The sequence below is a fragment of the Corylus avellana genome, chromosome ca8, assembly GCF_901000735.1.
Source record: "Corylus avellana chromosome ca8, CavTom2PMs-1.0".
NCBI classification, from domain to species: domain Eukaryota; kingdom Viridiplantae; phylum Streptophyta; class Magnoliopsida; order Fagales; family Betulaceae; genus Corylus; species Corylus avellana.
The window spans coordinates 19,556,693-19,584,401 of NC_081548.1; the positions used below are offsets into that span (position 1 = coordinate 19,556,693).

The 27,709-nt window shown below is 34.0% G+C and overlaps 3 protein-coding genes and 2 pseudogenes across 3 annotated transcripts; 1 reads left to right on the plus strand and 4 right to left on the minus strand.

Annotated features, from left to right (window-relative positions):
* Positions 1–4,027: 4,027 nt before the first annotated feature.
* Positions 4,028–9,262, minus strand: LOC132189987 (GTP-binding protein YPTM2-like). Its single transcript, XM_059604851.1, has 8 exons — positions 9,014–9,262; positions 7,783–7,855; positions 5,679–5,726; positions 5,548–5,595; positions 5,067–5,138; positions 4,824–4,979; positions 4,611–4,714; positions 4,028–4,456 (listed from the first exon to the last, which is right to left on the minus strand). The coding sequence occupies exons 1-8, from the start codon at positions 9,025–9,027 to the stop codon at positions 4,360–4,362; spliced, it is 612 nt and encodes a 203-aa protein (XP_059460834.1). The 5' UTR covers positions 9,028–9,262; the 3' UTR covers positions 4,028–4,359.
* Positions 9,263–11,248: 1,986 nt separating this feature from the next.
* LOC132190678 (uncharacterized) lies at positions 11,249–13,420 on the minus strand. Its single transcript, XM_059605719.1, has 2 exons — positions 13,108–13,420; positions 11,249–11,571 (listed from the first exon to the last, which is right to left on the minus strand). The coding sequence occupies exons 1-2, from the start codon at positions 13,364–13,366 to the stop codon at positions 11,408–11,410; spliced, it is 423 nt and encodes a 140-aa protein (XP_059461702.1). The 5' UTR covers positions 13,367–13,420; the 3' UTR covers positions 11,249–11,407.
* A 1,701-nt stretch (positions 13,421–15,121) lies between these two features.
* On the minus strand, positions 15,122–17,303 carry LOC132189086 (flavanone 3-dioxygenase 3-like; annotated as a pseudogene).
* Positions 17,304–18,682: 1,379 nt separating this feature from the next.
* Positions 18,683–21,536, minus strand: LOC132189082 (2-oxoglutarate-dependent dioxygenase 21, chloroplastic-like; annotated as a pseudogene).
* A 2,540-nt stretch (positions 21,537–24,076) lies between these two features.
* On the plus strand, positions 24,077–25,104 carry LOC132190689 (stellacyanin-like). Its single transcript, XM_059605729.1, has 2 exons — positions 24,077–24,239; positions 24,691–25,104. Exons 1-2 carry the CDS (start codon positions 24,077–24,079, stop codon positions 25,101–25,103), a joined length of 576 nt encoding a protein of 191 aa, XP_059461712.1. The 3' UTR covers position 25,104.
* The last annotated feature ends 2,605 nt before the right edge of the window (positions 25,105–27,709 follow it).

The following is a 27,709-nucleotide window of genomic DNA, read 5'->3' on the forward strand; positions in this document are numbered from 1 at the left end:
TGTGTTATATATACAAATATAAATATAGTTGCATATAAATTAAGTATACATTAATTGTACTCTCAATGCTAACCATGTATGGGAGGATTCTGTTCCCCTGTGTATCAGGGAGATAATTGTACTTGCCCAAAGACCACTTTGAGATTTAATATATCGGAGTCTCATATATATATATATATACACACACATTAATTGTAACTGAATAGACTTAACTCTCCCTCAAATCGGATAGTGAAAAAGTAAAATTTTCAACCACTCTAAAAATTAAAGGAAAAACAAGATTAATTTGCTTAATTAGTACTCAGGACTTTCAAAAAAATTAGTACTCAGGAGAAACGGGTCGGATTACTCGATCACCTTCTGCCCGGCCAGCCGGGTCGCCATTATTCTTACCAGAGCTGCATCATAATCCCACAAAACATGCTCCACAACAAGCCCCTCTACTTACATACTTGACCCTAATTCAACGGCGCCCTACAAAGCATCACTTTCTTTTACCTTCTAAATCCAACGGATCAGATAGCTTTTATAGGCTCACCAATGATCAACAGTCAACACCATCATACCACATGCAAGTATAAAATAAAATAAAATAATAATAATAATAATAAAATCCAATCTTTGAAAGGAGATATCGAATCTTCCAAAAATAGTAACAATGGCATGCATAAAGAAAACTGGCCGGAAGATCCAAATCCGGCAAGGAAATAAGGTTTTTCCAGGAAAACCAAATATTTCGAGAAAACCCTATCCTAGATTGGGAATTCAAGAACTCCCAAATCGCCCTATATATATATATAAAATTTTTGCTAAAGTTCCGAGACATTACACCGCCACAGAGCTTTTTTGTTTATGGTTAGATGAAGAATTAGATTGTCTTAATTTAATTACTTCTTCTTTGTCTTGTCTTTTACAAAGAAAGAAGTAGTTTTTAGAGAAAAACATGGAGAGAAAACTAAGAAAGTGTTCGCAGTGTGGCCGCACCGGACACAACTACAGGACGTGTAATAATGTTGCCAATGATGATCAGAGTGACCGAGTGAAGCTCTTCGGTGTGTATTTGACAAACGAAGGAGATGCCGGGGGAAACCTTAGCTTAAACGAGGCTGCTCATGTACAATTAAAAGGTATATGTCAGATTTTTTTTTTTTTTTTTTTTTAAAAAAAAAAGATTAGGGTTTGGATATGCATGTGTATTTGTTTCTTGGGTCCTTACAATTTTTACTACTTTCAGCGTTTAATTAACTAATTAATTTGTTTTTCATAATTCTTGTTAATTGACCAAGGTGCCATGTATTTATTCCTTTGATTATATATATATATATATATATATATATATAGAGAGAGAGAGAGAGAGAGAGAGAGAGAGAGAAATCTGAGCTTAAAATAGTTACAAGCGAATGCTTTCAATATTGATGATTTGTGGAGACTAAAATTGATTAGAATTTATTAATTATTTTGATTGTCAATAACCAACGACCTCATGATTAATGTTCAACATGGCTCTTTCCTTCATTCCTTGAATATATTTGTGTTTGTTTCCTAAAAGATTTTGAAAAAATTCTTATATCTTTGAAGAACTTGAAACATTTGTGTCAGTTTTGTGTTTGATTGATAGGCATTGACATACATATTAATAGTGATCTGTAATATTGCAATATTCCCATATATATATATATATATATATATAGGGGGGCCGTGGAGTGAGGAAGAGCACAGACAATTTCTAGTTGGTGTGAAGGAGCTCGGGAAAAGTGATTGGAAAGGAATTTCAAAGAAGTTTGTGAGCACTAGGACCTCCACCCAGGTTGCTAGTCATGCACAAAAATATTTTCTCAGACAGGCTGCCGATGATAAGAAGAAACTCAAACCAAGCATATTTGATATTTCTCTTCAACAACTTGTAATCTCTCTCTCTCTCTAGATCTCTCTCTCTTTTATATGTGCTTTTAAAAATGTAGTGCATTTTATTTACAGGAACAAAGTAGTACTCTTGAAGATTCCCTAGTTTCACCTACAGATCAGAAAACTATGTATGAATCTTCATCAAATGTAAGTTTATCCATCCTTTAATTAATATGTTTGATCGTCATATAACTGAAATAATGTAATAATAAAAATCAGTCTTTGATTATTTTTTTTACAAGTGCCAATCAAATAAGTGATTTTTACTTATTCGTTAGCCTTAATGGCTTTGTGTAATGTTATAGGCTACAACCCCAGATGATGAGAATGTGAATCAATTTCCTCACCTCTGCTTGGATATTCCACCGCTTGCTCAAATGTCGCCCCCAACATATGCTGCTCCAAATTACTGTGGTACTATTCCATATACGGTAAGATTCAATTTGATTTTTGTCATTTTTTTAGGGTTAAATACAAAAGTGGTCCATGTTGCGGTGCGTATCAAATCAATCATTCAATTTTCAAAAGTAATAAAATTAGCCATTGTACTTTCTGACATTTTAAAAGCGATCATTCTGTCTATTTTCATTAGTGTGCCGTTTGCCATGTGTAAAGAAAAATGTCAATTGGCCCAATCACGTTACGCCACGTGTACTATCTCCATATAATCATTGCATGACAATCATCAAATACTGCTAAATCAGTTCTCCATTTGATCCTCTCACTCCATGTCAGCCTCACCACATCACTAGAAACAAAATCGCACTTAGCCTATCATCAAATCATGGATTTTCTTCCCCTTTTCTCCGTATTGAATTGAAAAAAAAAAAAAAAAAAAAAATCATGGGTTTTCTTCCATGCCTACCTTATTGTTGTTGCCTTTTCAACGCTGTTTTTCACTTATAACCAAAAATTTCCCAAGAACAAATTGCTCATTAACGGAAGTAGAGAGAATGATTGATTTTACATTGTTAGAAAACACAATGACTAATTTTAGAGAAAACTAGCTAGTGGGTTCCATGTTTTTATTCAATACTTTTTAAATACAGGGGTATAAGGGACATTTCACCTATGCACTGTCTAATTTAACCCTAAACCCTAACGATATAGGTGGTATTGCAAACTTTTTAAAGTTGAATACACTAAGTGAAAAAATTTTAACGTTTAGGAGAATGATTGCAACCCTTAAAACTCAAGGGATTAAGTGAAGTTTTCCCCTAATTTTATCACTTTTGAAAATTCAACAATTTATTTAATACAAACAAAAAAACACGTGGACCAATTTTACATTTAACCCCTTTTATTATTTGTTGCTTTTCGTTGACCACCAAATGTGAACCTTAGGATATGCCACGAATATTTCCTTCAATTACTTCTTATTGTCCCATTCTTTTTTGTAATTTTTTTTTTCATTTAAATCTTTATAGCTCCCATCCAAGATGTTAAACCACTTATTGTAATTTGCTTATGTCTCAATAGGCGGGAATGCATAGCAATGTGCCGTTCATCCCAGTGCCAAATTTTGGTGGCACAAGCCATCCCTATCGACATGGAACTCCGCTAAACTTTGCTGCTTGTGCTCTTGTTATCATTCATCCATCCACCTGACTTTCCTTCACCACCGTCTCTATTATCTCATTGAAGGTGCTAAAAGGCTTCATCAACTTAGATTGGATGGCCTCGATCGGACATCCCGATGGATATATCGTCTTCAAGATTATCGGCCATTACAGTGAGATGAAAAAGTTTTGACTGAATTAATGTCGCCCATTAATTTAATCTTTCTGATTAAAGACTAGAAATAGAAGAATATTGAGTCACTTGAGCTGCGGGTTGTGGTTAGGAGCATTAAATATCAAAAGATTATGGCAATATCTTTAGTAATTAATTACAGCTATCAAATATGAATCGAAATCTTTTAAAAAATTTAAGGAACTTATTTGGCTGAGTTTTTTAAATTCTGCTCTCTTTTATAATAAAAGGTCAAGATTTGCCCAAGCCATCCATCCACTAACATAACCCTAAAACAATGGCCCAAAAAACACACACACAAACGTTAACCTAACGTTGTTATTTGGGCAAATTGTCAAGCACTTAAAGCAACTAAATGAAGAGAAAAAAATAAAGTCAAATTAATAAGCCAAATTAGTAAACATTATGACTGTAAAGGAGAACAAAAGAAGTGTTTGCCTTGCAGCTTTCAGACAAGAACAGCTTAAAAAAATGAACAGATATTGCTGCTGAGCATCACATCATTTGTACAGACAACTTAGAAACTGGAAAGAATTGAATGGCAGAACATGTAACAAAGCAAACTGACGTGCACATAATCATACAGAACTTGGGGGGGGGGGGGGGGGGGGGGTGGTGTTTGTTCAATGGTCCACTTGATTCAAATACAAACGACTGGTCTTATATGCATACATGCAATGGATCAGTATCAGAACGAACCAACTAAGAAGAGCAGCAGCCAGACTTCTGGTTCACGGGTTGTCCTCGTATCTGCACTGTTGGCGGCCCCCTTACATTGCTCATTGGCTGACTTGCCATCCTGCAAAGAAATGAAACGATGAGAGAAGGCATTTGCACACATAAATAGCACTTAGACAACTATAACAAAACTGAAGCTAAATTTATTTCTTAAATGGCATGGTATACACTCTTCTCTAACAAATTATTACAGTAAACATGCATATAAGAAGTACCTATTCTTGATGTCAGCAGCCATGGCCATAAAAGCCTGCTCCACATTAGTAGCATTCTTCGCACTCGTCTCCATAAATGGAATGCCAATTTCATCCGCAAACGCCTTAATAAACAAGTCACATCAAGTCCACGGTGTCATCTCAGCTCTCAATAGTTCAGCAATAGAAAAAAAAAACAGCCATAGGGAGGGACTCAGGGAGCATGGTCTTTACCTTGGCTGTTTCGGAAGACACAACTTTGTTAGCAGTGAGGTCACACTTGTTTCCAACCAGAAGCTTGTTTACATTCTCACTAGCATATCGGTCAATTTCGTTCAACCATTGCTTGACATTGTTAAAGCTCTCTTGATCTGTCACGTCATAAACTATCTGCCACATATGCCAAGGACATTCATTAGGAAACAAATTCAAAACACAGCCTTAGCGTACAACCATGAGAAAAAGGCAAAAATTTACTATAATGCCGTGTGCTCCACGGTAATAGCTGCTTGTAATTGTCCTGAAACGCTCTTGTCCAGCAGTGTCCCACTGCACATACCAGAAAAAAAAAAAAAAAGCTTCAACATCTAGATTGAAACAATGGCGACATTCGTAGAATGCTGCATTAGATAACCATTGTGGATATGCACCAACATCAAAATTATTATATCATGCTTCTTATCATATCTGAATACAACTCAGGCATCCATGCATGGTTAAACCCATGACCTCACCCTCCACTTATTTTAGAGGGAGAAGGTATCATTTAGTGCAAAGACCCTTGGCTTACTTATGGTTCAAGACAAGGCAACTAAAAGGGAAAAGTAAGCACAAAAAGGATTAATCAGGATGTGAACAATATTCCCTTGCAATTGCCAATTAGCTGGTAAATAAATGCCCAGAAACTAGTGCAATTCCACCAAAATAAAAATAAATAAAAGGGGAGAAAAAGTCTTACGATTTGAAGTTTTATGGTCTTCCCATCTTGCTCCACAGTGCGTATTTTCTAATAATAGGTGGAAAAATAATATTAGGATTATATTGCTTAAATTAAAATCACATCTATTAAAACCCACAGGTGATACTTACAAAGTCAACTCCAATTGTGCTAATGTAACTGTCCAGGTACGAATCATCCTATATCAACGAGACAAAAGAGAATACTTATATAAAAGTATTAAAAGAAAAATAAAATAAAAAGAGGCAAAAGAAATTAACACATCTAGGAATTCTGCTTAAAGTTCAATAAAGAGCTTCAGTACGCTCGAACCAGAAAACTTTTCAACAATGACACAAGCATCTTTTCCATTATCTTTACACCAAATGATTCTTTTAGATATAACATAAGATAGCATGCCAAGATTCACACACAAAACAATAAATTTGACGATAGGCACAACTTAAATAGACAAAATGTAAAACAAGCATTTTCATTTCAGTCACCTAAGGAGATCTAAAAAAAATAACAATAAATTTCTTTCTCTTAAGGGATAAAACAAAAGCAATTTTATGAAGTAAAAAGTAATTTTAGTAGCTTTCTTAAATCTTTAAATTTTTACCATTTCATACGTTTTATTTCTGTCTTTGTCAAACTTGAGAGAGAAAGAATCAATACTAGTAATACTACAGTGAACATGTCTACATATGAGATAAGAAGTTGACAGTTAAAAATTTAGGACTAAACAATGGATAAACATCCCAACCATCAAAAGTCTAGAATCCACAAAATATGTGGTTCAACAAGTAGAATCCCATACTTTCACTTTAATACAAAAAGTTAAAATCATAATTTTATTTGATAAAACATTACTATCAGTAAAAAATAAGTTTCAATCAGATAACTAGATAAATTAAAAGCAACCTTTCAACAGAAAGTACTATTTAATAATGAAACCAAAATTTCCATGGAAAAAATCGTAAGACTATGAAAGTAATCAATGCAAGAACACACTGTGAAATGTGTTCTTAAAAACATTTTTCACAGAATTATTCTTGAGAATATCCTATCTCAGATGCCATACAGAATTATGTTTCCTAGGGCTCTTTATTGTTTTCAGTTTCATAAAAACAAAACTGTTAACAACATCATGTTTGTAAGTTTTCTTTTTGTTCTATGAAACAGCTTTTAAAAACTGTCTTTATTAAGGCAAACTAAACAGGCCCTTTATGACTTCTGTTCTTGGAAAGTCGTGACATACTTAGGGTCCATTTGGCAAACCCTTTTCCGTTAAATATTGTAGCTGACGTGAATTGATATGGTATAAAGTTTTGATTTTTTTGTATTGAAAGAAAAAGTTTTGTTTTGTTGTAATTTTTTTATTTGAATAGTAATAAAAAGTGAATGATGTGATATAAAAAGTGAACAAAAATAATAATAATGTTGTTTTGATGTTGATTTTTTTGGAGAAAAGTGGTGTGAATAGTAAAAAAAAAAGGAATGGTTTGCCAAACAGACCCTTAAAGTCCCCATTTCGTTAAACAAATGTTTATCTTTGGAGAAACAATATGACAACATACATAATCGAGGAATCAAAACTCCATTCAATAAGTCTTCAATGTGATAAGAACACCACAATGCAACTCCAACAGAATCAGGAAAACTACTGTTAGTCAAAATCAATGCTAACACAAAAAAGTTCAAGTCATCTTTTCAGCAGTATGTTCATAACAACTTTATGGGTTGAACCATGAGGTGCAGTAGCCCATTATTATTTTCATCCTTTACATGCTAATCAGTGCCACAATTTCTTCTTGGTTAAAGAATTAGCAACGAAAAACAGGGGAAGCAAAGTAAAAATCACCTTAGATAGGCTGTAACAAGTAACATAACTATATCAGCTTTAATAGAATTCATAGTAAACTATCACTTTGATTCACAAAATTCAAAGTTTGTCAAATTATGTATGACCACTAATTTAAGATAAGCATCCTCTTTTTTGTTTTTTTGGACACAAGATAAGCATCCTCTTGCAACTTGATAAAAGGTCTCAAATTTTCCTCTTTTCTAAGTAACGAAGCAAAGGATAAAAATTTATACACAAAGAAAGGAAAGATTAAGAAAAAAAAACTAAGCTGATGAATTGATAGAATATCCAGAGAGGTCTATAAGCATTAGGTAAAGCAAATTCAAATATATGAGCAAGAAAAATATTAATAAACACTTTTGATAAAGGCTGGCATTTCAACGGCTTACCGCAAATCTCAGAAGAAGACATGATTTGCCAACTCCAGAGTCTCCAATCAGCAAAAGCTTGAATAAATAGTCACTGCAGAAGAGAACATGAATCAATAAATCTTTTGCTGCAGTTTCAACTTATTGCAAACTTGTAAACTTTTTTTCTTTTTATAAAGCAAAAATATGGATCTCTATATTTAGAACAAAATAATTCATTGGGCTAAAGACAAACATTAGTGGGGCCTTATCAAAGAAATTCATTAATATCTTCAATTAAACGCTTAGGCGTGATCTTCTGCTGTGAGGCACATGATATGGCACAGCAGCAAATGGTATTCATGTAGCCTAATTCAATATATACTTAACTTGAGAGATAGATATAATTTAGAAAATAGCTTGCAAGAGAATAGAGGAAACATGTCAGCAGTCTTTCAAGGTGAACATCAATCAGATAATCACAATCTTTCACAAAAAAAGGAATCTCTTAATTGAACCACACACAACCGCATGCAGAGATAGACAAATAGAGTTATGCAATCAAACTAAACATTCAGATCTGAAACCTAAACACAGTTAACTCATGGAGGTTGAAAATCACGCTCCAAACAATGAACGATTCTATCACAAAAGAAAAATTTACTAACAAACTATCAAAAGCTCATCGAAAACAGAAAAAATCCCCATTTCAGATCTAAACTGATAAGAGAATTGATGCTTCCTATAAGTTTCCGACAAATGATTAGAAAACAAACAGTATGATAATTGAATATACGCAACAACGAATTATCAATGAAAAAAATCATTACTAAACTTATCAAAAAAAAAAAATCATTACTAAAACCACTTTTCCCCCCTTCTTTCTGTCGGCAACCAAACAGGAAGGCAAACTTAATTTCCTAAAGACCAAAAAAGAAAGTTAATTTACAAATTCACAAAGCACAAAACCATCAGAGATCTACCGTTTAGTAGCGGAAAGCACAAAAAAAAAAAAAAAAAAAAAAAAAAAAAAGGTGAATTTACAAATCCACCGCTGTGAAAAAGCACAAAACCACCAGAGATCTAAGAGATTGTCAAATTCACAACCGTTTAGTAGCAGAAAGCACAAACAAACAAAAAAATGGAAAAGAATTTTGCATTTCCAACGGATTTAAATTTTTTTTTTTTCTATTCCTTTTCATTTTTTGGGCGACCAAACAGGGGTTAAAGCTGTAATAATCGAGAAAAGGAGATTGAGAGAGGAGAGGCTTACTATTCAGGATTCATGACTGCGATGCTGCTGGTGGCGGTGGTGGTCGATCAGTGAAGAGCTCGACCGGAATTAGACCGGTCAGACCGGGAACGGTAGACCGGGTAATGGCGAATGAAAACGGAGAGAGAGAAGAGTTCTTAGGAATACGTGAAAGTGAAACTGAAGGGGAAAGAGGTGTCAGAGATGAGAAATGAAGAAAGTGGACGCTGACGAAACCGAAAAGGTCGGGTTTGCACGGATCTGGATATGGACCCCTCGAGAATAAACGTACGTTATCTTATTAGCATGATTTTCATTTCGAGCAATTTACACTCAATTTTGTTGTTCTTAAAAAGGTTTTTAAATTATTTTTGAATTAAAATTCAAAGATTTATCACTAATTTACTGATATAGTAAAAATCACCTGAAAACTTTTAAAAGTTAATTCATTTTATAAAACTTTTTAAATTTTAAAATAATATTTATTAAAGTATTAATTAAATTATTAAATTTGCTTCTTACTAGCTTAGCTATTAAGACAAATGATAATTTAACAATACTTATGCTCGGAACATGGAAAAAAAATAATTGATTTTAAATCCATCGATTTACACATGAATTCCGAAGTAAAACACTTCTTCACACTTGTTGATTCACTCAGGATATTAGGAACCGATGCATTAATAATTGGTTGATTCAATGGAAATGCTCAATACATTTTTTTTTTTTTTTGACATGTCCACACAAGGGAAGAGGGAGGAGGGAAGAGGGAGGAGTGATTCGAAGTCACGAAGATCCGCCTACTTTGCTGTAGCTTCACAACATTGAGCTACCCTCGCATACGATTTAAAAAAACACTATGATAATCAAAATCAATGTCTCAAAATACGTCTAAAGAATGCTTCATATATATATATATATATATATATATATATATATATTTTAATCCAATATATATGATTTTAAATAGGCGGAGCCATTTTGATCTGAAAACACGAGAGGACAAAAATAACTCTTATAACAAGCCAAAATATTAATTTTCTAAGATTTATTCATTTATATTTTTATTAAGATGGATATGTGTTGCTATTTTATTGGCACTGACGTTGCATCTAACGAAATCTATCAAATGTTTTAACGGAATTTGACTTCAAAAACTAAATTTTTTTTTTTTTTTTTGACATACTTTAGAGACCTTTGATTTTATTTTGATACGACATTGAGCGATTTGTAATTTAGGCCAACCAATTTGCATTTATCCCAAAAAAATCTGAATGTTGTTTTAGAATTGGGATCAATATTAATTACTTGCTTAATTGACCGCTATTGTCCAAGAGCTATGTGGAACTCAGCGAACAGAAATTAGTTACAAACTGATTTCTTATAAAGTGACATTTGTTTCTAACATTAATCTAATAAAGTGTTTTGTGTTTTTAAAGTATGTGAGAAGCATATACTTTCTTATTAATGTTATTAAAAAAATATAAGAAACACATGTTATTAAAGATAATAACATGTGCTACTCGCATACTAAGTGATACATATCACTTTATTAAAGTAATTTGTATGAATTAACAATAAACTAGCTTGTAGCTAATTTTTGTCCGAGTCCAAATACCCTAAACGTGAGAAAAAAGATAAGGGGGTAAAAGCTTTGTCCATCACTCTCTATTTAGACATGCTGTGAAGGTGAGATTTTACAAATTCACAAACTTTAAATCTGCCTTTTTTGTGATTCTCTTCGTCAATCTCCTCTTAACAAAAAAAAAAAAAAAAAAAGTTACTGTGGGAAATTTATTATGGTGTAAAAAAAGGCGGGTTGTTCCATTCTTGTTGAGAAAAATTGTGGGTTTTGAAGATATCTTAAAGCCCGTTTAAGAGTGTGTTTTTAAACTAAATCGCAATTTTAGAGTGTTTAAGATTGCGATTTAAAAAACGCAAATTTTAAAATCGTGAAAAAATTATGTGCGATTTTAACATATTTTATCAAACGTCTGTGCAGTTTTAAAAAGTGGCAATTTAAAAAACTCAATTTTTAAAATCGCACTCCCCAACGAGTTCTTAGTGTACAACACAAGGTGTCATTCTATTTTCTCATTAAAATTGTGCCTTAATGCCCCGCCGGGAGCAATGCGACACTGATTGCACAATCGATTCATCAGAAGAAGCTTTTCCGAATTATTTAACCATATAAGAAGATGAGAAAAAACATATGGGAAATAAAATATCACATAACAAATTTGAAGTAAAAATCGTCTAAAGCTATGTGCTACAAATTTGAATATGGGTTCCAAAAGAAAAATAAAAAAAGAAAACCACCAATCTTTTCTTTTTCTGGACAAGATGATGCAGGTAGCACATAGCTAGTAGTGTACGTCATTAATTACCCAGTGAAAATGGAAATTAATTAAGGCTTCATTTGAATCTCTTGGCGGATTTGTTTGAAACTTGGTGATCGTCCCATAAGTCTATTAAGGGTAAAACTCCAGTTTGAGTACCATCACTATCATTGTCGAATTCTCCATCAAGTGTCAATCCCTCGATTCTTGCCATATCCGCTTTAAATCCCACATCTACATCTGCATGACAAACAAACATGTTTCAATTAATAAAAGAAGAAGAAAAAAAAAATGCTTATATGTATAAAGTTTGGATTTACCAAATCCAAACTTATCCAAAAATTTTAATTGTGGTGGCTAATTATGGGCAGCAAAGATAAGCCGAATAATCAATTAATTAAGTCTTAGGGTATGTTAGGAATTGCGTTTGAGGGGTTTAAAAGTACTTTTATCACTCAAAAAGTCTGTTTGAATAAAAAAAGTACACGTTTAGTAAAAAAAATTTAAAAGCGCTTTTAATGATCCAAAAAACTAAAAATTGTCAAAAAAAAAACACTTTTAGCAAAAGCTTAAAAATGAAGCTTTTGCCTTTTGTCCAAAAGTTCTTCTTGACTTAAAAGTTCTATTTCTCAAAGGCAACCCAAAACAGACTCTTACTTTGCCAAAAAAAAAAACAAAAAAAAACTCTTGGAGATGATTCATAATAAATCCTGTTTCACTACAAAAACTTTGGTTACTAGGGACAAACCAAAAGTCATCACTAATAATAGATTATCAGTAACATGTTTAATAGTCGTTGCAGATAATTAGTGCAACGACCCAAATGTGGTCGTTAATGCTAGCTACAAAAATATATCCCGTTCGCGATGACAGGAAGATCGTCGATCTCTACTAATATCAAAGCGGAAATTTTTTATGCAAGAGAAATGTCAAGAGAAGCCGGCAAGCATCTCCAACATATATGCTCTAAATGACCATTAATTTATAGCTAAATCCAGTTACTATGAGTTATTTTTCTCTTCCAGCATACACTTGAAAATAAAAGGTTTTGTTACAATAAACTTAAACTTTGTAATTGTTTTATTTATTTTTTATTTTTCTCATTTCTCACTCCCTCTTTCTATCTCTCCTTCAAAGTAAGGATAAAAAAACCAATAAAAACAATATTTAAAAAAATTAGAGACTTAAATATATGGTTTCTGTTGGAGACTAATAAATTAGAGACAACGTGGTAACTATTGGCCAGATGACAAATGCATCATGCATACCATCCATCGCTATTATGAACCCTAAAATAAGTTTTATAATTAATATGACATGCATGCATATCCGCCACGTGAGCTCTAATCTGGATTAGGCTGTTCAAGCTGTGACGTTTTGTCGTTGCTGATGATAGATTTTCTTGGTAGTGTTTGAAGAAATTAATATCACACCAACTTCTTCACCATCCAACTGATTTTATTAATTATTACAAAAATGGCTAAATCACAAAACAGAACCACTCTTTTGACAGACATGATCTCATTATTTCATGATCCAATCACCAAATCATGTCTTAATTAAAACAAACATTAATATTACAAATCTAAATAAACTGAACAAATTATATATAGGATTTTCCTATTTTGTTTGATTTCCATATATAATAGAATATAAAAATAATTGAAAAGAAGACAAAAAGGACCAAAAGAAAATAGAACGAAATTACATATTATTTTCTTGGATCTAAAAGCTTAAGAGAGAAAATTGGGATTCGGGCACCATAATATTATTTACCTGGATTAGAGAAGAACCAGAGAGTAATGGCGCAGAGGAAGAGGACAAGTGGAATAAGATGCACGGCATTCTCAGCAAACTTGACACGTGCCCTCTCCTTCTTAGCCAACTCGGCGATAGGGTCGTACAGAGGCAGCTCGTTGTTTTCAGAGGAAGGTGTCCGTCTCAGGCCGCTCTGCGGCTCATTAGGCGACGGTGACGACCCATGCATAAAGTACTGATCCTCCGAGACGCGGCTCCAGCTCGCCGATCTATACATCCTTTTCTTTTCCTCCGATCCTCGCCAAAAACAACAAAAACAAAAACACAAAAAAAAAAAAAAAAACACAAAATATGGAAGAATGAAAAGTAATGGACGTTATAGGTACGTGCCTATCTAAAAGAATATGAATGCTGTTTGTGGGTGATGCATGTACGTGTTTCTTGTTTGCTTTGACTCCCCTTTTTTTGTGTGATTGTGTGGCATAATATATATACATTGACTGGATCTACCACTTTTACTCTTTCTTTCTGCGCGGAGTAATTCTATTAATTTTTTTTTTGTGTTTTTTTAAAAAATTATGTAATTGTTATTTAATTAAAATTTAATAGTAATTTTAAAAGCCACGTCATTTATAAAGTGACATAGAAAAGACAAAAAAAAAAAAAAAAAACCTTCTAACATTACTCTATTACATTTGTACGCAGTTAGGGCAAAACAATTTCTTTTTTGGTGCGATAAAGCTCGGAATTTGTCCAAATTTAGATATTCCCCTAAATAGGGTTGAAGCTTCAACAAATTAACCCAAATGCATTGATTCATATCTCTAATTCCTATATTTAGCTCGATTCGATTATTAAATGAGGTGATTCGTGAACATAAATAGTGGTTTGAATATTAAACGAAGTAAGCTCGATTCGATTCGGTTAGGCTCGTGATCAGCTCGTATAAGGATCAAATTGGTTGTTGTTCACATAATTACTCATATTCATATTAAAAATTAATTATTATTTTTTTCTAATAGCATCCATTTATTATAAAATGATGCATATCATCTCTCTTCGAAACCAAGTGCTTTGTTGCATTGACTCATGCTCTATACTTGGCTAATCAGGCTAAACAAATACTCATATATATGCAAACTAGTTTCTTGAACTGTTTAAGAGTACTTGAAGTTTAAATTTATAATAAAAATAAATTAATTAATTAAAAAAACTAAATTAAATTAAATATAAGAGCCAGCTCTCAGTTCAGCTCGACTTATTATGAGCTTGAGCTCGGGCTCGATTTTTTGGCCCATCTTTGAACTTGGCTCGAGCTTGAGTAAAATTTAAATGAGTCGATTCCAAATAAGGAAAGTTCGCTCAAACTCGACTTGTTTACACCCCTGGGAGTGGCTCACTTCTAATTTAAAATTTTATATTTTCTCTCATTTTTATACAAATAAAAAATATTAGTTAAAAATAAATCTAAGAGTATGAGCTCAATTTTATTACTTGATATGGAGGCGCAATAGCTTAAGTAAAGCTTGCTTGAAAGTGATAATGATCATCACTATGTTACACACTTACACTGAATGTTCCTTGGTTAATTGGCGGAAGGGTACGTACGCGGCCACACATTGCTACAAAAAACCGCACAAATTGTGGCCATAAATTATTAGATTGTAGTAAGAGAAAGTTCAACCATGAGTATTTATATCGATATGTTTAAAAGAAGTACTAGATTTGCTTTGAAGTGATTTTTACGAGAAATGTCTTGGACAACTTCAACTTATATCTTTATACAAATGTGTGTTTTTTTTTTACATGTCCACACAAGGGAATGAGAGGGGGATTCAAACTAATCACCTACGCTTTATTAGGTGTGGTTCACAGCCGATTGGACTACTCCTTGAAGTGTATGTTGAGATGTCACGATTGTGCCTTCAAGTGGTTAAGTATATTTATATGTTTTTTTATTAAGAGTGATCCCATAAAATAAGACTTCGCACAAATTGAGGAAAACAGAGGAGGAAGAAAAAATACAAAAACATTAATTCTTAATCTTCAGGGTATTAATGAAACTCTTTCCCTCTCCAATGTCATTCGCGGAGAGAAAATTCAGAAAATCTCTGAGGCTACATTTTTTATACCTCTTTGGATGTTCTTCATCCACAAGCTCTTCGGCAGTAGTCTCCATAATCTCATCCATGCCAAGGCTGTGCAGCCTAGTTAGCAATGGAGATTCTAGTCTCTTCTCAGAGTTGAGTGTGGCCCCACACTCTTGTTCAAGCCATTGCTGAGCACCTCATCAAGATGGTCACCCACATGCACTTGCAGTGCACCATGGAGCACCGGAACAGTTCTCCATGCTCCGTCCTCTGTGTCAATGATTTCAAGGCCCGGCGAGCTCTGGAGCAGTATGGTTAAGCAGCGCAGGAGTTGGAATGTGGCGGCAGCCCTAGGCTGTGTCAGCTCTGATCAGTGATTGCTCCCATTATTTCTAAGCCTAATTTCCTCACCTCCGCACAATAATTTCCCATCTTTTCCCTGAGAATTAATGACACTCTTCTTTTACCCAAAGATCATCAGAGCATGGCACATATATATATATATATGCCCGAGGGGGGCACACAATTAATTTTGAAGGAAATATTTCCTAAAAAGACCATAAACTTTAGGTTTAATTTTAAACTTCGGGAAACTCTTAACAAATCCTCCAAAGCCATAGGAATACATTTTGGGCTGTGTTAAAAATAGAAAGATAATCAGATTCTTTTTATTTCAAATAAAATTGAGAATATCTGAACCCTTACTTTTAGAGGGATAAAATTGTCATTTTACTTCCTTTTTAAAACAATTTTATCCCTCCACCGGATATCATCTCTATTTCCATTTCAAATGAATAAAGAAGAGTTGTTCCCTAACTTTTAGAGGAAAACTCTTAACAAATCCCCCAAGTAAGAAGAATACAATTTAGGGAGAAAGAGAATTGGATTTCCATTTTCCAGTGCGAATGAAATGAAGAGTAGGTAGTTTTATAAGGATAAAATTGCCATTTGCTTTTTAAAACAATTTTATCCCTTTTAAATAAATAAAGGACCAAATTTTCTCCATTTCATTTTCTCTCATAAAAAGAAAAAACAAAATGAGACATTACTACAATTTAACCGACAAGTCAGAGGAATACATTTTAGCTGACATCATGCGAGTATGCGACTAAAGTCGGAGTTTTGGTATGGTATCTCCTACAAAGATCCGGTAGAAATTATTTTTAAAATTTTGAAATTCAGAGATAAAACAATATATATATATATATATATATATATATATATCGGAAAAGTCCCTTTAACCTCGACCTACCACCTAATTGGCCATATCTCCTCAAACTATCAAAATTATCAATTTTATTAATAACAGAAATACACTTAATAAAATAAAAGGAAAAAAATTCACTTTACCCCTTAAAGTTTCAAGGGTTTTTCAATTCGAATCCTATTGTTTAAAAATTGGCAATATACCCCCTTAATGTTTCAAAAATTTTTAATTCAGACTTTTCGTTACAAATTTCCGTCTAATTTGATGAAAATCATCCCACATACATCTTACGTGGGATTTTGACGCCCTCTATTCTAATTTTGCCCTCATTAAAAATCTATAAAATTACATAATTACCCTTATTAAAACCTATGAAATTGAGGGTAATTACGTAATTTCATAGGTTTTAATAAATGCAAAATTAGAATAGATGACATCAAAATTCCACGCGAGACACACGTGGGATGATTTCCTTCCAATTAGATGAAAATTAGTAATGGATGGTATAAATTACAAAATTTTGAAATATTATAGAGCACATTATCAATTTTTAAACATTGAGATTTGAATTGAAAAACTCCTGAAACTTTAAGGGTAAAGTGAATTTAACCCTAAAATAAAAATAAAAATATATATAGCAGTAGGGTGAGTGAGAGGAAGTACATTGGTGGATTAGTAGGCCATGAACGAATCCAGTCCTCCAAGGGATGAGCATAATGTTTAAGAAAGACCCTCCAAAACTGGACCTTGTCAATCCCATCCTTGAGGCTCGTCCCATACCTCACTCGCTTATGAACGTCGTTAGACATCAACTTCCTCTTCTATTCGGCTGGCAACTTTAAAAAATCGAATGCCGAAGAAAGAGCCTCATCCAGCGTCGATTGCCAAATCCCATGATTCATTATCTGAAAAAAAAAAACCTTCTAACATTACTCTATTACATTTGTACGCAGTTAGGGCAAAACAATTTCTTTTTTGGTGCGATAAAGCTCGGAATTTGTCCAAATTTAGATATTCCCCTAAATAGGGTTGAAGCTTCAACAAATTAACCCAAATGCATTGATTCATATCTCTAATTCCTATATTTAGCTCGATTCGATTATTAAATGAGGTGTTTCGTGAACATAAATAGTGGTTTGAATATTAAACGAAGTAAGCTCGATTCGATTCGGTTAGCCTCATGATCAGCTCGTATAAGGATCAAATTGGTTGTTGTTCACATAATTACTCATATTAATATTAAAAATTAATTATTATTTTTTTCTAATAGCATCCCTTTATTATAAAATGGTGCATATCCTCTCTCTTCGAAACCAAGTGCTTTGCTGCATTGACTTAGGCTTTATACTTGGCTAACCATGCTAAGCAAATACTCATATGCAAGTTGACTTCTTGAGCTACTTAGGAGTACTTGAAGTTTAAATTTATAATAAAAATAAATTAATTAATTACAAAAATTAAATTAAATTAAATATAAGAACCAGCTCTCAGTTCAACTCGACTTATTATGAGCTCGAACCAGGGTTCAATTTTTTGGCTCGTCTTTGAACTTGGCTCGAGCTTGAATAAAATTTAAATGAGTCGATCCCAAATAAGGAAAGTTCGCTCAAGCTCGACTTGTTTACACCCCTGGGAGTGGCTCACTTCCAATTTAAAATTTTATATTTTCTCTCATTTTTATACAAATAAAAAATATTAGTTAAAAATAAATCTAAGAGTATGAGCTCAATTTTATTACTTGATATGGAGGCGCAATAGCTTAAGTAAAGCTTGCTTGAAAGTGATAATGATCATCACTATGTTACACTGAATGTTCCTGTTTAATTGGCGGAAGGGTACGTACGCGGCCACACATTGCTACAAAAAACCGCACAAATTGTGGCCATAAATTATTAGATTGTAGTAAGAGAAAGTTTAACCATGAGTATTTATATCGATATGTTTAAAAGAAGTACTAGATTTGCTTTGAAGTGATTTTTACGAGAAATATCTTGGACAAATTGAACTTATATCCTTATACAAGTGATTTTTTTTTTTTTTTTTTGATATGTCCATATATACAAAGGAAATGAGAGAAGAGAGTTCGAATCAATGACCTATACTTCATTAGGCGTAATCCACAACCAATTAAGCTACGGATTGAGCTACCCCTTAGAGTGTTGAGATGTCATGATTGTGCCTTCAAGTGATTAAGTATATTTATATGTTTTTTATTAAGAGTGATCCCATAAAATAAGACCTCGCACAAATTGAGGAAAACAGAGAAGGAAGAAAAAATAAGTAGGAGACCAAAACATTAATTCTTAATCTTCAGGGTATTAATGAAACTCTTTCCCTCTCCAATGTCATTCGCGGAGAGAAAATTCAGAAAATCTCTGAGGCTACTTTTTTTATACCTCTTTGCATGGGTGTTCTTCATCCACAAGCTCTTCGGCAGTAGTCTCCATAATCTCATACATGCCAAGGCTGTGCAGGCTAGCTAGCAATGGAGATTCTAGTCTCTTCTCAGAGTTGAGTGTGGCCCCACACTCTTGTTCAAGCCATTGCTGAGCACCTCATCAAGATGGTCACCCACATGCACTTGCAGTGCACCATGGAGCACCGGAACAGTTCTGCATGCTCCGTCCTCTATGTCAATGATTTCAAGGCCCGGCGAGCTCTGGAGCAGTATGGTTAAGCAGCGCAGGAGTTGGAATGTGGCGGCAGCCCTAGGCTCTGTCAGCTCTGATCAGTGATTGCTCCCATTATTTCTAAGCCTAATTTCCTGATCACCTCCGCACAATAATTTCCCATCTTTTCCCTGAGAATTAATGACACTCTTCTTTTACCCAAAGATCATATCCATATATCTATACACACACACAATATATATATGCCCGAGGGGAGCACAAAATTAATTTTGAAGGAAATATTTCATAAAAATAGTAAAATACCATAAACTTTAGGGGTAATTTTAAACAATTACCCCTAACAAATCGTCCAATGTCTTAGGAATACATTTTGGGCTGTGTTAAAAATAGAAAGATAATCAGATTCTTTTTATTTCAAATAAAATTAAAATTGAGAGTATCCAACCCTTACTTTTAGAGGGATAAAGTTTTCATTTTACTTTCTTTTTTAAACAATTTTATCCCTCCACCGGATCATCTCTATTTCAATTTCAAATGAAATAAAGAAGAGTTGGTCCCTAACTTTTAGAGGGGTACAATTGTTATTTCACTTTGAAAAACTCTTAACAAATCCCCCAAGTAAGAAGAATACATTTTAGGGAGAAAGAGAATTGGATCATTTCCATTTTCCAGTGCGAATGAAGTTTTAGAAGGATGAAATTGCCATTTGCTTTTTAAAACAATTTTATCCCTTTTAAATAAATAAAGGACCAAATTTTCTCCATTTCATTTTCTCTCATAAAAAGAAAAAACAAAATGAGACATTACTACAATTTAACCGACAAGTCAGACCACCAAGGTGGTAGTTGAGTTGGTAGAATAACTCATTTCATCCTAGTGGTCGCGTGTTCGAATCCGCTTGAACCAGGTGCTACTATGAAGGGGCTCTACCGGCTCACACTTTGGTGGGATTGTGGTGACGGGCTTGCCTTCCCAGGCAGTAACTATGGCTCAAACCGGACATTTCACAGCGGATGGGAACCCCGATGGTCACGCCCAAGGAGGGAAACTACATTGGTCGCCCCTTCCCATCCTTTTAATTAGAAAAAAAAAAAAAAAATGCCCGACAAGTCAGAGGAATACATTTTAGCTGACATCATGCGACTAAAGGCGGAGTTTTTTTTTTTTTAAAGAAAACTGGATACTCTTCATTTATAGATGAAAAAAGAATACAAGAGCAATAGCTCTATAAAGAAATAGCATTAAGCTCTAAAAGAACAATATTGGAAATACATATAAGAGTCTCCTCAATCCACAAATTATCCATTGTAACCCTCGATGCCTGTAACCCTCGATGCCTCCTTCGCCAAACCATGAGCCGCTTCATTAGCCTCTCACTTAATATGGCTAATCTCGTACAAAGATCCGGTAGAAATTATTTTTAAAATTCAAAGATAAAACAATGATATATATATACTCTTCAATCCACAAATTATCCATTGTAACCCTCGATGCCTCCTTCGCCAAACCATGAGCCGCTTCATTAGCCTCTCACTTAATATGGCTAATCTCGTACAAAGATCCGGTAGAAATTATTTTTAAAATTCAAAGATAAAACAATGATATATATATATATATATATATATTGGAAAAGTCCATTTAACCTCGAACTACTACCTAATTGGCCATATCTCCTCAAGCTATAAAAAATTATCAATTTTATTAATAACAAAAATACACTTAATAAAATAAAGGGAAAAAATTCACTTTACCTCCTTAAAGTTTCATGGATTTTTCAATTTGAACCCTATTATTTAAAAATTGGCAATGTACCCCCTTAATATTTCAAAAATTTTCAATTCAGACTTTCCGTTACTAATTTCCGTCTAATTGGATGAAAATCATCCCACATGCGTCTCACGTAGGATTTTGAAGCCTTCTATTCTAATTTTGCCCTCATTAAAACCTATAAAATTACATAATTACCCTTATTAAAACCTATGAAATTGAGGGTAATTACGTAATTTTATAGGTTTTAATGAAGGCAAAATTGAAATAGAGGGCATCAAAATCCCACGCGAAATACACGTGAGATGATTTCCTTCCAATTAGATGGAAATTAGTAATGGAGGGTATGAATTAAAAATATTATAGAGTACATTGCCAATTTTTAAACATTAGGATTTAAATTAAAAAAACTTCTTAAACTTTAAGGGTAAAGTGAATTTAACCATAAAATAAAAATAAAAATATATATAGCAGCAGGGTGAGTGAGAGGAAGTAAGTTGGTGGATTAGTAGGCCATGAACGAATCCAGTCCTCCAAGGGATGAGCATAATGTTTAAGAAAGACCCTCCAAAACTGGACCTTGTCAATCCCATCCTTGAGGCTCGTCCCATAACTCACTGGCTTATGAATGTCGTTAGACATCAACTTCCTCTTCTATTCGGCTGGCAACTTTAAAAAATCGAATGCCGAAGAAAGAGCCTCATCCAGCGTCGATTGCCAAATCCCATGATTCATTATCTGAAAAAAACCCATCTGGTGGCAAACATTTCCAATGTCTTGGACAACAATGAACCGTCGTCCAGAACCTTCCTGTCTTAGGCTGGCCAAGTCAACCACAGGCACTTGGACCGTCTCCGGATGCATTTAATTATGAATAAACCTCCTATGGGGATGTGCTGCAAAGCACCACTTTTGCAGCCCCTAATAGGAGGTTGACACCTCACCAAAAGTACAAAAAATTTACAAAACTAACCTACAACTTAAAACACTAGATTTTAAGGGTTTCATCTTCTTCTTTTTCCTTACCCATATGCAGACAAGTTTCATTTCTTCTTCCTTATCCTCCATTTATTCTTCATTTAACATAGAAAGATAGAGAAAAGAGAGATGCTAGAGAGAGAGAGAGAGACCTAGCCATAGAGATGTTACTGTGACCTAGCCGTGGGTCACGGCCTGCCAGACCCAGCCACCCAGGTTTCCGTCTCCGGTGAGTCCCTTTAAGGTGATAAAATTCCTAAAGGGTTAACCTTCCCTTCTAAGATTTAGTTTTGAATCCAAAAATAAATTTTGAGGCATTAAAATCGATTTTTAAGGCATTAGAATTGATTTTTGAAGCATTAGAATTGATTTTTGAAGCATTAGAATCTAATTTTGAGACTGAGTTTTACAGAAAAATTGGTTGGAGATGGTGACCCAGCCGTGGGTCTGGCTGGGTTTGCCGTGACCCAGCTGAGTCACGCCAGGCCGGTGGTTTGGTTTTGTTGGCTGGTGCCAGTGGTTTGATTGTTGGTTTTGCTAGCACCAGGTCTGGTTTTTTGGGGTGGTTGTTATCTAATGTTTTGATCTTATTTTGTTAAAATGTATTTGTTGATGTGTCATCACATGAGTGGATGCTACAAAACACATTTTTTTATGCACCGACTGCGTAGAAGGGGCTCTCTTTAATTATGCCCTTAAAGTCTTAAACTAAAAAAAGAGTCTCTTAATTTTATAATTTTATTTTATTATGATGGGCCATGTCTTCTAATGTGTGGGTTAAATCATGTTTTCAGTTTAGCCTATAGAGGCATTCTAATGTGTCAATAATCTTTTAGTTATAATAGCCACAATTTACGGGCCATGTCTCGTGTGGTGCATGGGCTTACAATTCTCGGCCTACTCTATTATGAAATATGGACCAGTAGCCTTCTTCGTTGCTTCTTTCTTAAGCCACATGGATCAAACCGAACATTGTAAGTTACAACTCGTGTCATTTCCTCTTTGAATACGCAATAAGGATGGAGTTTTTGTGTACTCTTGAGTCTTGACATAAAAAAAAACAATTTGGAATGTCCAAAGACTGTAAGAAAATATTGATGCACGAAATTAGACACTAAATCTAATTAAAATAATTCTAATTTTTTTTAAATTAAGTTATTAACAATAATTATTTTGGATCTTGAAAGTACCATCTAGATTAGGTATTTCTACCATCTAAACATGTTCAACTACCCCTGGTTTTATCCACCTTCAACTTGCGCAAGTTCTTGTCTCCATCTGTTTTCTTGTACAACAAGGTATCGAAATTGATTTGATAAATCAATAAAGGATGTGGAGTTGGGAGGTGTTTAACTGTCTACCAACTTACCAAGTACCAACGACTTCAATTATAATATGGGTTAATTAATCTTCAATGGGGCTGCATCCCATCATGGCTGATGAAATCACCTGCACCCAACCCAGACCCTCCAAATTATAACTATGAAAGGAAGCTAGCCCCACGTTTTCAGTTTAGTCCTCCAAAAGTGGAAGGTCAATAAAAAATATTAGAACACCCATCTAATTAAAGGAAGCAATTACTTTAAATTCTGATCAATTAAAAATTAAGCAAGATGCCTTTTTCATAAAAGTTTTTAAGAAAACTACTTGTAGAAATTTTAGATTAAACAACAAGTTACATCGTACATGGAATAATTAGGATTTTGTTATTCGGGTAGACTATCCTGTTTTGGATGTTGTGATTTTGTAGTCTCTTAAAATGGAAGAATTTTTTTTTTGTTTTTTTTTTTTTGGATATGTCTACACGATGGACGTGGGATGAGGGATTCAAACTAGTGACCTCCGCTTCATGAGGCGTGCATGGTCATAACCAATTGAGCTATTCCTTGAAGACAGGAAGAAATTCATTATTCATTATTCAAGATCAATACTTGAGGGATTACTACCCAATTCAAATAGAATTCAACGAAAATTTTTCCTTTTTTCTTTTTTATTTTTCTTTATAAATCGTATGCTTTGTAGACATACCTAATAAATTTCCCTCAACACCCCTCATATATGCCTAGAAACCACCAAAATACCATGCAGTATAGCAAAAAGCACTGTTGAAGTCAAAGGGTAGATATGCCATCTTGTCCCTTCTCTCAAACGTGTAATACTACACAATCACAAGTATTCTCAAATTTTCCAACGTTAGGTTATCCCTCTTCTTTAATTTTTCTTTGCCCGAAGTTAGGTTATCTAATACTCCGCAACTATTCACGTATATATTTCAGAGTAGTGTGCCCAAATATTTCATCCATTTTTTTTCATTCATGGCGATGCAGAGGCTTCAGGTTTATGTTCTTCTCATCCTTAGCTTGGCACTAACGTGCGCCGCTACCACTTACGTCGTGGGGGGAAATTCTGGCTGGGACATAAGCACTGATCTTGACACGTGGGCAACCGGAAAGACATTTTTCGTCGGCGATGTTCTAGGCAAGTATTAATTCTTTCCTTTTTTATTTATTTTTTTATTTTTAATAACAAATGTAAACATTTTTTTTTTTAATAATTCGGAGTTTCATCCCAACTAGATCTCTAAATCACTGTGCAAAGCACCCGAGCTTTCACTCACGAGCATGGTCCCAAAAATACTTGCATTCATGGGGTCGAACCTTAAACCTAAAGCTTGATGAGCCAACCCTGGGTTAAATAAATTCTGGTGTATGAGCATGTATCATTAAAGTTTCAAATTTTACATGCGCCAGAAAGAACTTAATGGCCAAAAAAAAAAAAAATGCCAGCAAAAGACTACTACAGCACTTTCTCTTTCTTTTTTCTTTTTTTTTTTTTTTTGGTGAAATCCTTAATTTGTTCTTTCATGCTTGTGTATGAAATTTACTGAGACGATATTTTTGCTGCATTTTTTGTTTGTTTTTATGGGCAGTGTTCCAATTTTCTTCTTCCGAAGCTCTAGACGAAGTGACGAAAGAAAATTACGACAAATGCAACACGACCAACGTATTGAGATCCTATACAAACGGGAACACAACAATCACGTTGTCGAAACCTGGAACGATGTATTTTATATCTGGTAACAAGTTATATTGCCTTGGGGGGATGAAGTTGCAAGTAGATGTAGAAAACAATCAAGCATATTCTCCAGCCAATCCACCTCAGCCAGCATCTGGGGCTACTCTTCCAGTACAGCCTTCTACAAAGACCAACGTTCCTACTTCCAGCGGGGTTGTGCATGGGGGATACTGGGATAGTACTCTTATGTCTGTTTCTCTAGGTTTTATGGCTACTGTCTTATGGGGACTGGTGCAGATCGATATGAATATTTATTATTTACGTTAAAAGAAAACATATATACTTCTCAAATTTTTAAGGTTGCTTTTGGTTTTTTGAATATCTAATCAAATTTGTAGCTTCTGGCTGCATAGATTGTAATAAGCTGGGCACATTTGTCTTCTAATGATTATTTTTTATTTCTACACTTATTTTATTTAATTTGTAGTTGGCCAACTTCATCCACTTCATCCATGTTGAGGGTGAGTATATATATGGGTGAGTATATATATATATACTCACCCTCAACATGGATGAAGTTGGCCGACATGCACCTGCGATTCCTCAGGTGTCGAAAAATGGGTGGGTACAACCAATTGAAGTCCATTTGAGGTTGCGGTTTTAATAAGTGGAATTTAAAAATTGTGTTTTTGAAATCATTACTTTTTAAATTGTAAAAACGTTTCGTAAAACATATTAAAAAGTATTATTATTATTATTTTTTTATCAAATATTTGTTTTACGAAATTTTAATTTTGGTTTAAATTCACTTCAAATAAGCACTCCGTAACAATGCTAAAAGCCTTACGTTTAATAATATTTTTTAAAAATGTGTGTAAGTTCAAGAGGTTAAGAGAAGTAAAATATCATTATTTGAAATTTAATCAACAAAACTTTAAGAACAAGTAAAAGATTGCATACCTTAGTGTGTTTGCAACTCCAAAAAATGATCTGGGTACGTTTCACACAATAATTATAGAGAAAATCCAATTTGTATTAATAGTCTCGTGTCATTTCTCCTATCAAACTATTACAAAAAGTAGCCATTAAATTTGTATAACCTATATGGGTGAAAAATACAAAATAACATTACTCATAATTATGAAGCCTAGGGAGTGGGCTCCTTGATTAGACTAATCCCTAGTACGCATGTAGGCTAGAGAGAGAGAGAGTAGTGTGAGTCGTCTGAGAAAACCGACGCTGTGTTTGGTTGGGAGAAAAGAGAAAGGAAATGAAAATAATTTAAAGAGCTGACCTACTTCTTTTGTTTGGTTCATGGGAAAGTTGAGAGAAAAAGAGAGGTCGCAGAGCGCCTTTCCACGCCTTGGTTTTTCACCCATTAATTTACTTTAAAGGAAATTGTCCCAAACTCCCTGATCGAGTTTTGGCATTGTTTGGCTAGGCATGTTTTTGTTTTTGTTTTCAAATTCATATTTTTTGATTTTGTAAACAGATTTGGCACAAATTCACAAACTCAAAATTTTGCCCAATGTTCTAAAAATCACACAACACATATGCATCAGTTTCTTAAAAAATTCAAAACAAGAACAAAGTTTGGCACATCCAAATAATACATCTGCATCGATTTCTTAAAAAATTCAAAACAAAAATAAAATTTGGCTCATCCAAACAAGGCCATGAGACATATATCCTTCTTATGTTATTCAAAGAATGATGTGACTTCTAAAGTTACCATTAACGTTATGATTGATAATTATTAAATTTTGATCAAATTGTGATTTTAAAAGCTACATCATTCTTATAGTGACACAAGATAGACATAAGAGTGACTTCTAGAATTACTCGATCATTTCCTCCATTTTATCCATTTTCCGGGAAATAGTGACCTCTATTGCTAGGTGTCCATTTTAGACTAATATCTAGCACAATGTTTTTTTTAAAAAAAAAAAAAAAAAAATCAAGATGGAAAGGGGGGTTATAACATAATAATTAAAGGAAAAATAGGTGGAAAATCCAAACAATAGCCCGAACCAACTAAAAAATGGCGCAACAAGTAAATAATAAAAAAAATATTAAAAATTGATCAAATAAATAATCCGGCCATCCCGAGAATAAGAATGAAAATAGCACGATAATGTGCGTAGGAACTACCAGTCTACCATGCATGTTAAAGTTGCCACGCCAAGACACAAAAATATAAATAAAAAAAGACAAAAAGGAAGAAGTAAGAGGTGCATGGAGATCCAACCCTACACGGGCCACACCCACTATATGGGGTTAATTGGGTAGAGTGGTTTGGGTAGGTGGATCTTCACCCCACTACCATCCTATATGGGTTGGAGATCCGATCCACCTCTCGAGGGTGGGCCTTCAGTCCCCTCCAATCCTACAAAAGAAGTAGACTAGGGACTTGCACTACAAAAAAGTTGTTCATTAGGGGCGACTTATTAGGGGCGACTAAAAAGTCGCCCCTAATACTGAACTATTAGGGGCGACTTTGAAAGTCGTCCCTAATAGTTCAGTATTAGCGTCCACCTAATAGCCGACGCTAATAATGGGTCGAAAATTGCACTATTAGCGTCCACTTTATAGTGGACGCTAATAAGTCGACCCTAATACACGCGCGGGAATTATCCGAGGGGCGGGAAAAATTTAAGCGGCAAAAAAAAAACTTTTAGGGTCCATAATAGTCGACCCTAATAATTAACAAATAGCGTCCACTTAAGTGGACGCTATAAGCTGGGAAAAAACAAAAAAACAAAAAAAAATCACAAAAAAAGTTCAATAGGGTCGACTCTAAAAGTCGACCCTAATGCTTATGTATTAGGGTCGACAAAAGTCGACCCTAAAGAGTCCGTAGTAAAATAAAAAAAAATTAAAAAAATTAAAATTAGATGACTAATAGCGTCCACTCTAAGTGGACGCTGAAGATA

Coding starts and splice junctions, on each gene's coding strand:
- LOC132189987 (XM_059604851.1), bottom strand. Junction 5,139..5,547: donor AGACCATAAAACTTCAAATC/GTAAGACTTTTT, acceptor TGGTATGTGCAG/TGGGACACTGCTGGACAAGA. Junction 4,980..5,066: donor GTGGAGCACACGGCATTATA/GTAAATTTTTGC, acceptor CATATGTGGCAG/ATAGTTTATGACGTGACAGA.
- LOC132190678 (XM_059605719.1), bottom strand. CDS start 13,366: ATGTATAGATCGGCGAGCTGGAGCCGCGTCTCGGAGGATCAGTACTTT. Junction 11,572..13,107: donor CTGGTTCTTCTCTAATCCAG/GTAAATAATATT, acceptor TTTGTCATGCAG/ATGTAGATGTGGGATTTAAA.
- LOC132190689 (XM_059605729.1), top strand. CDS start 24,077: ATGGCGATGCAGAGGCTTCAGGTTTATGTTCTTCTCATCCTTAGCTTG. Junction 24,240..24,690: donor TTTCGTCGGCGATGTTCTAG/GCAAGTATTAAT, acceptor TTTTATGGGCAG/TGTTCCAATTTTCTTCTTCC.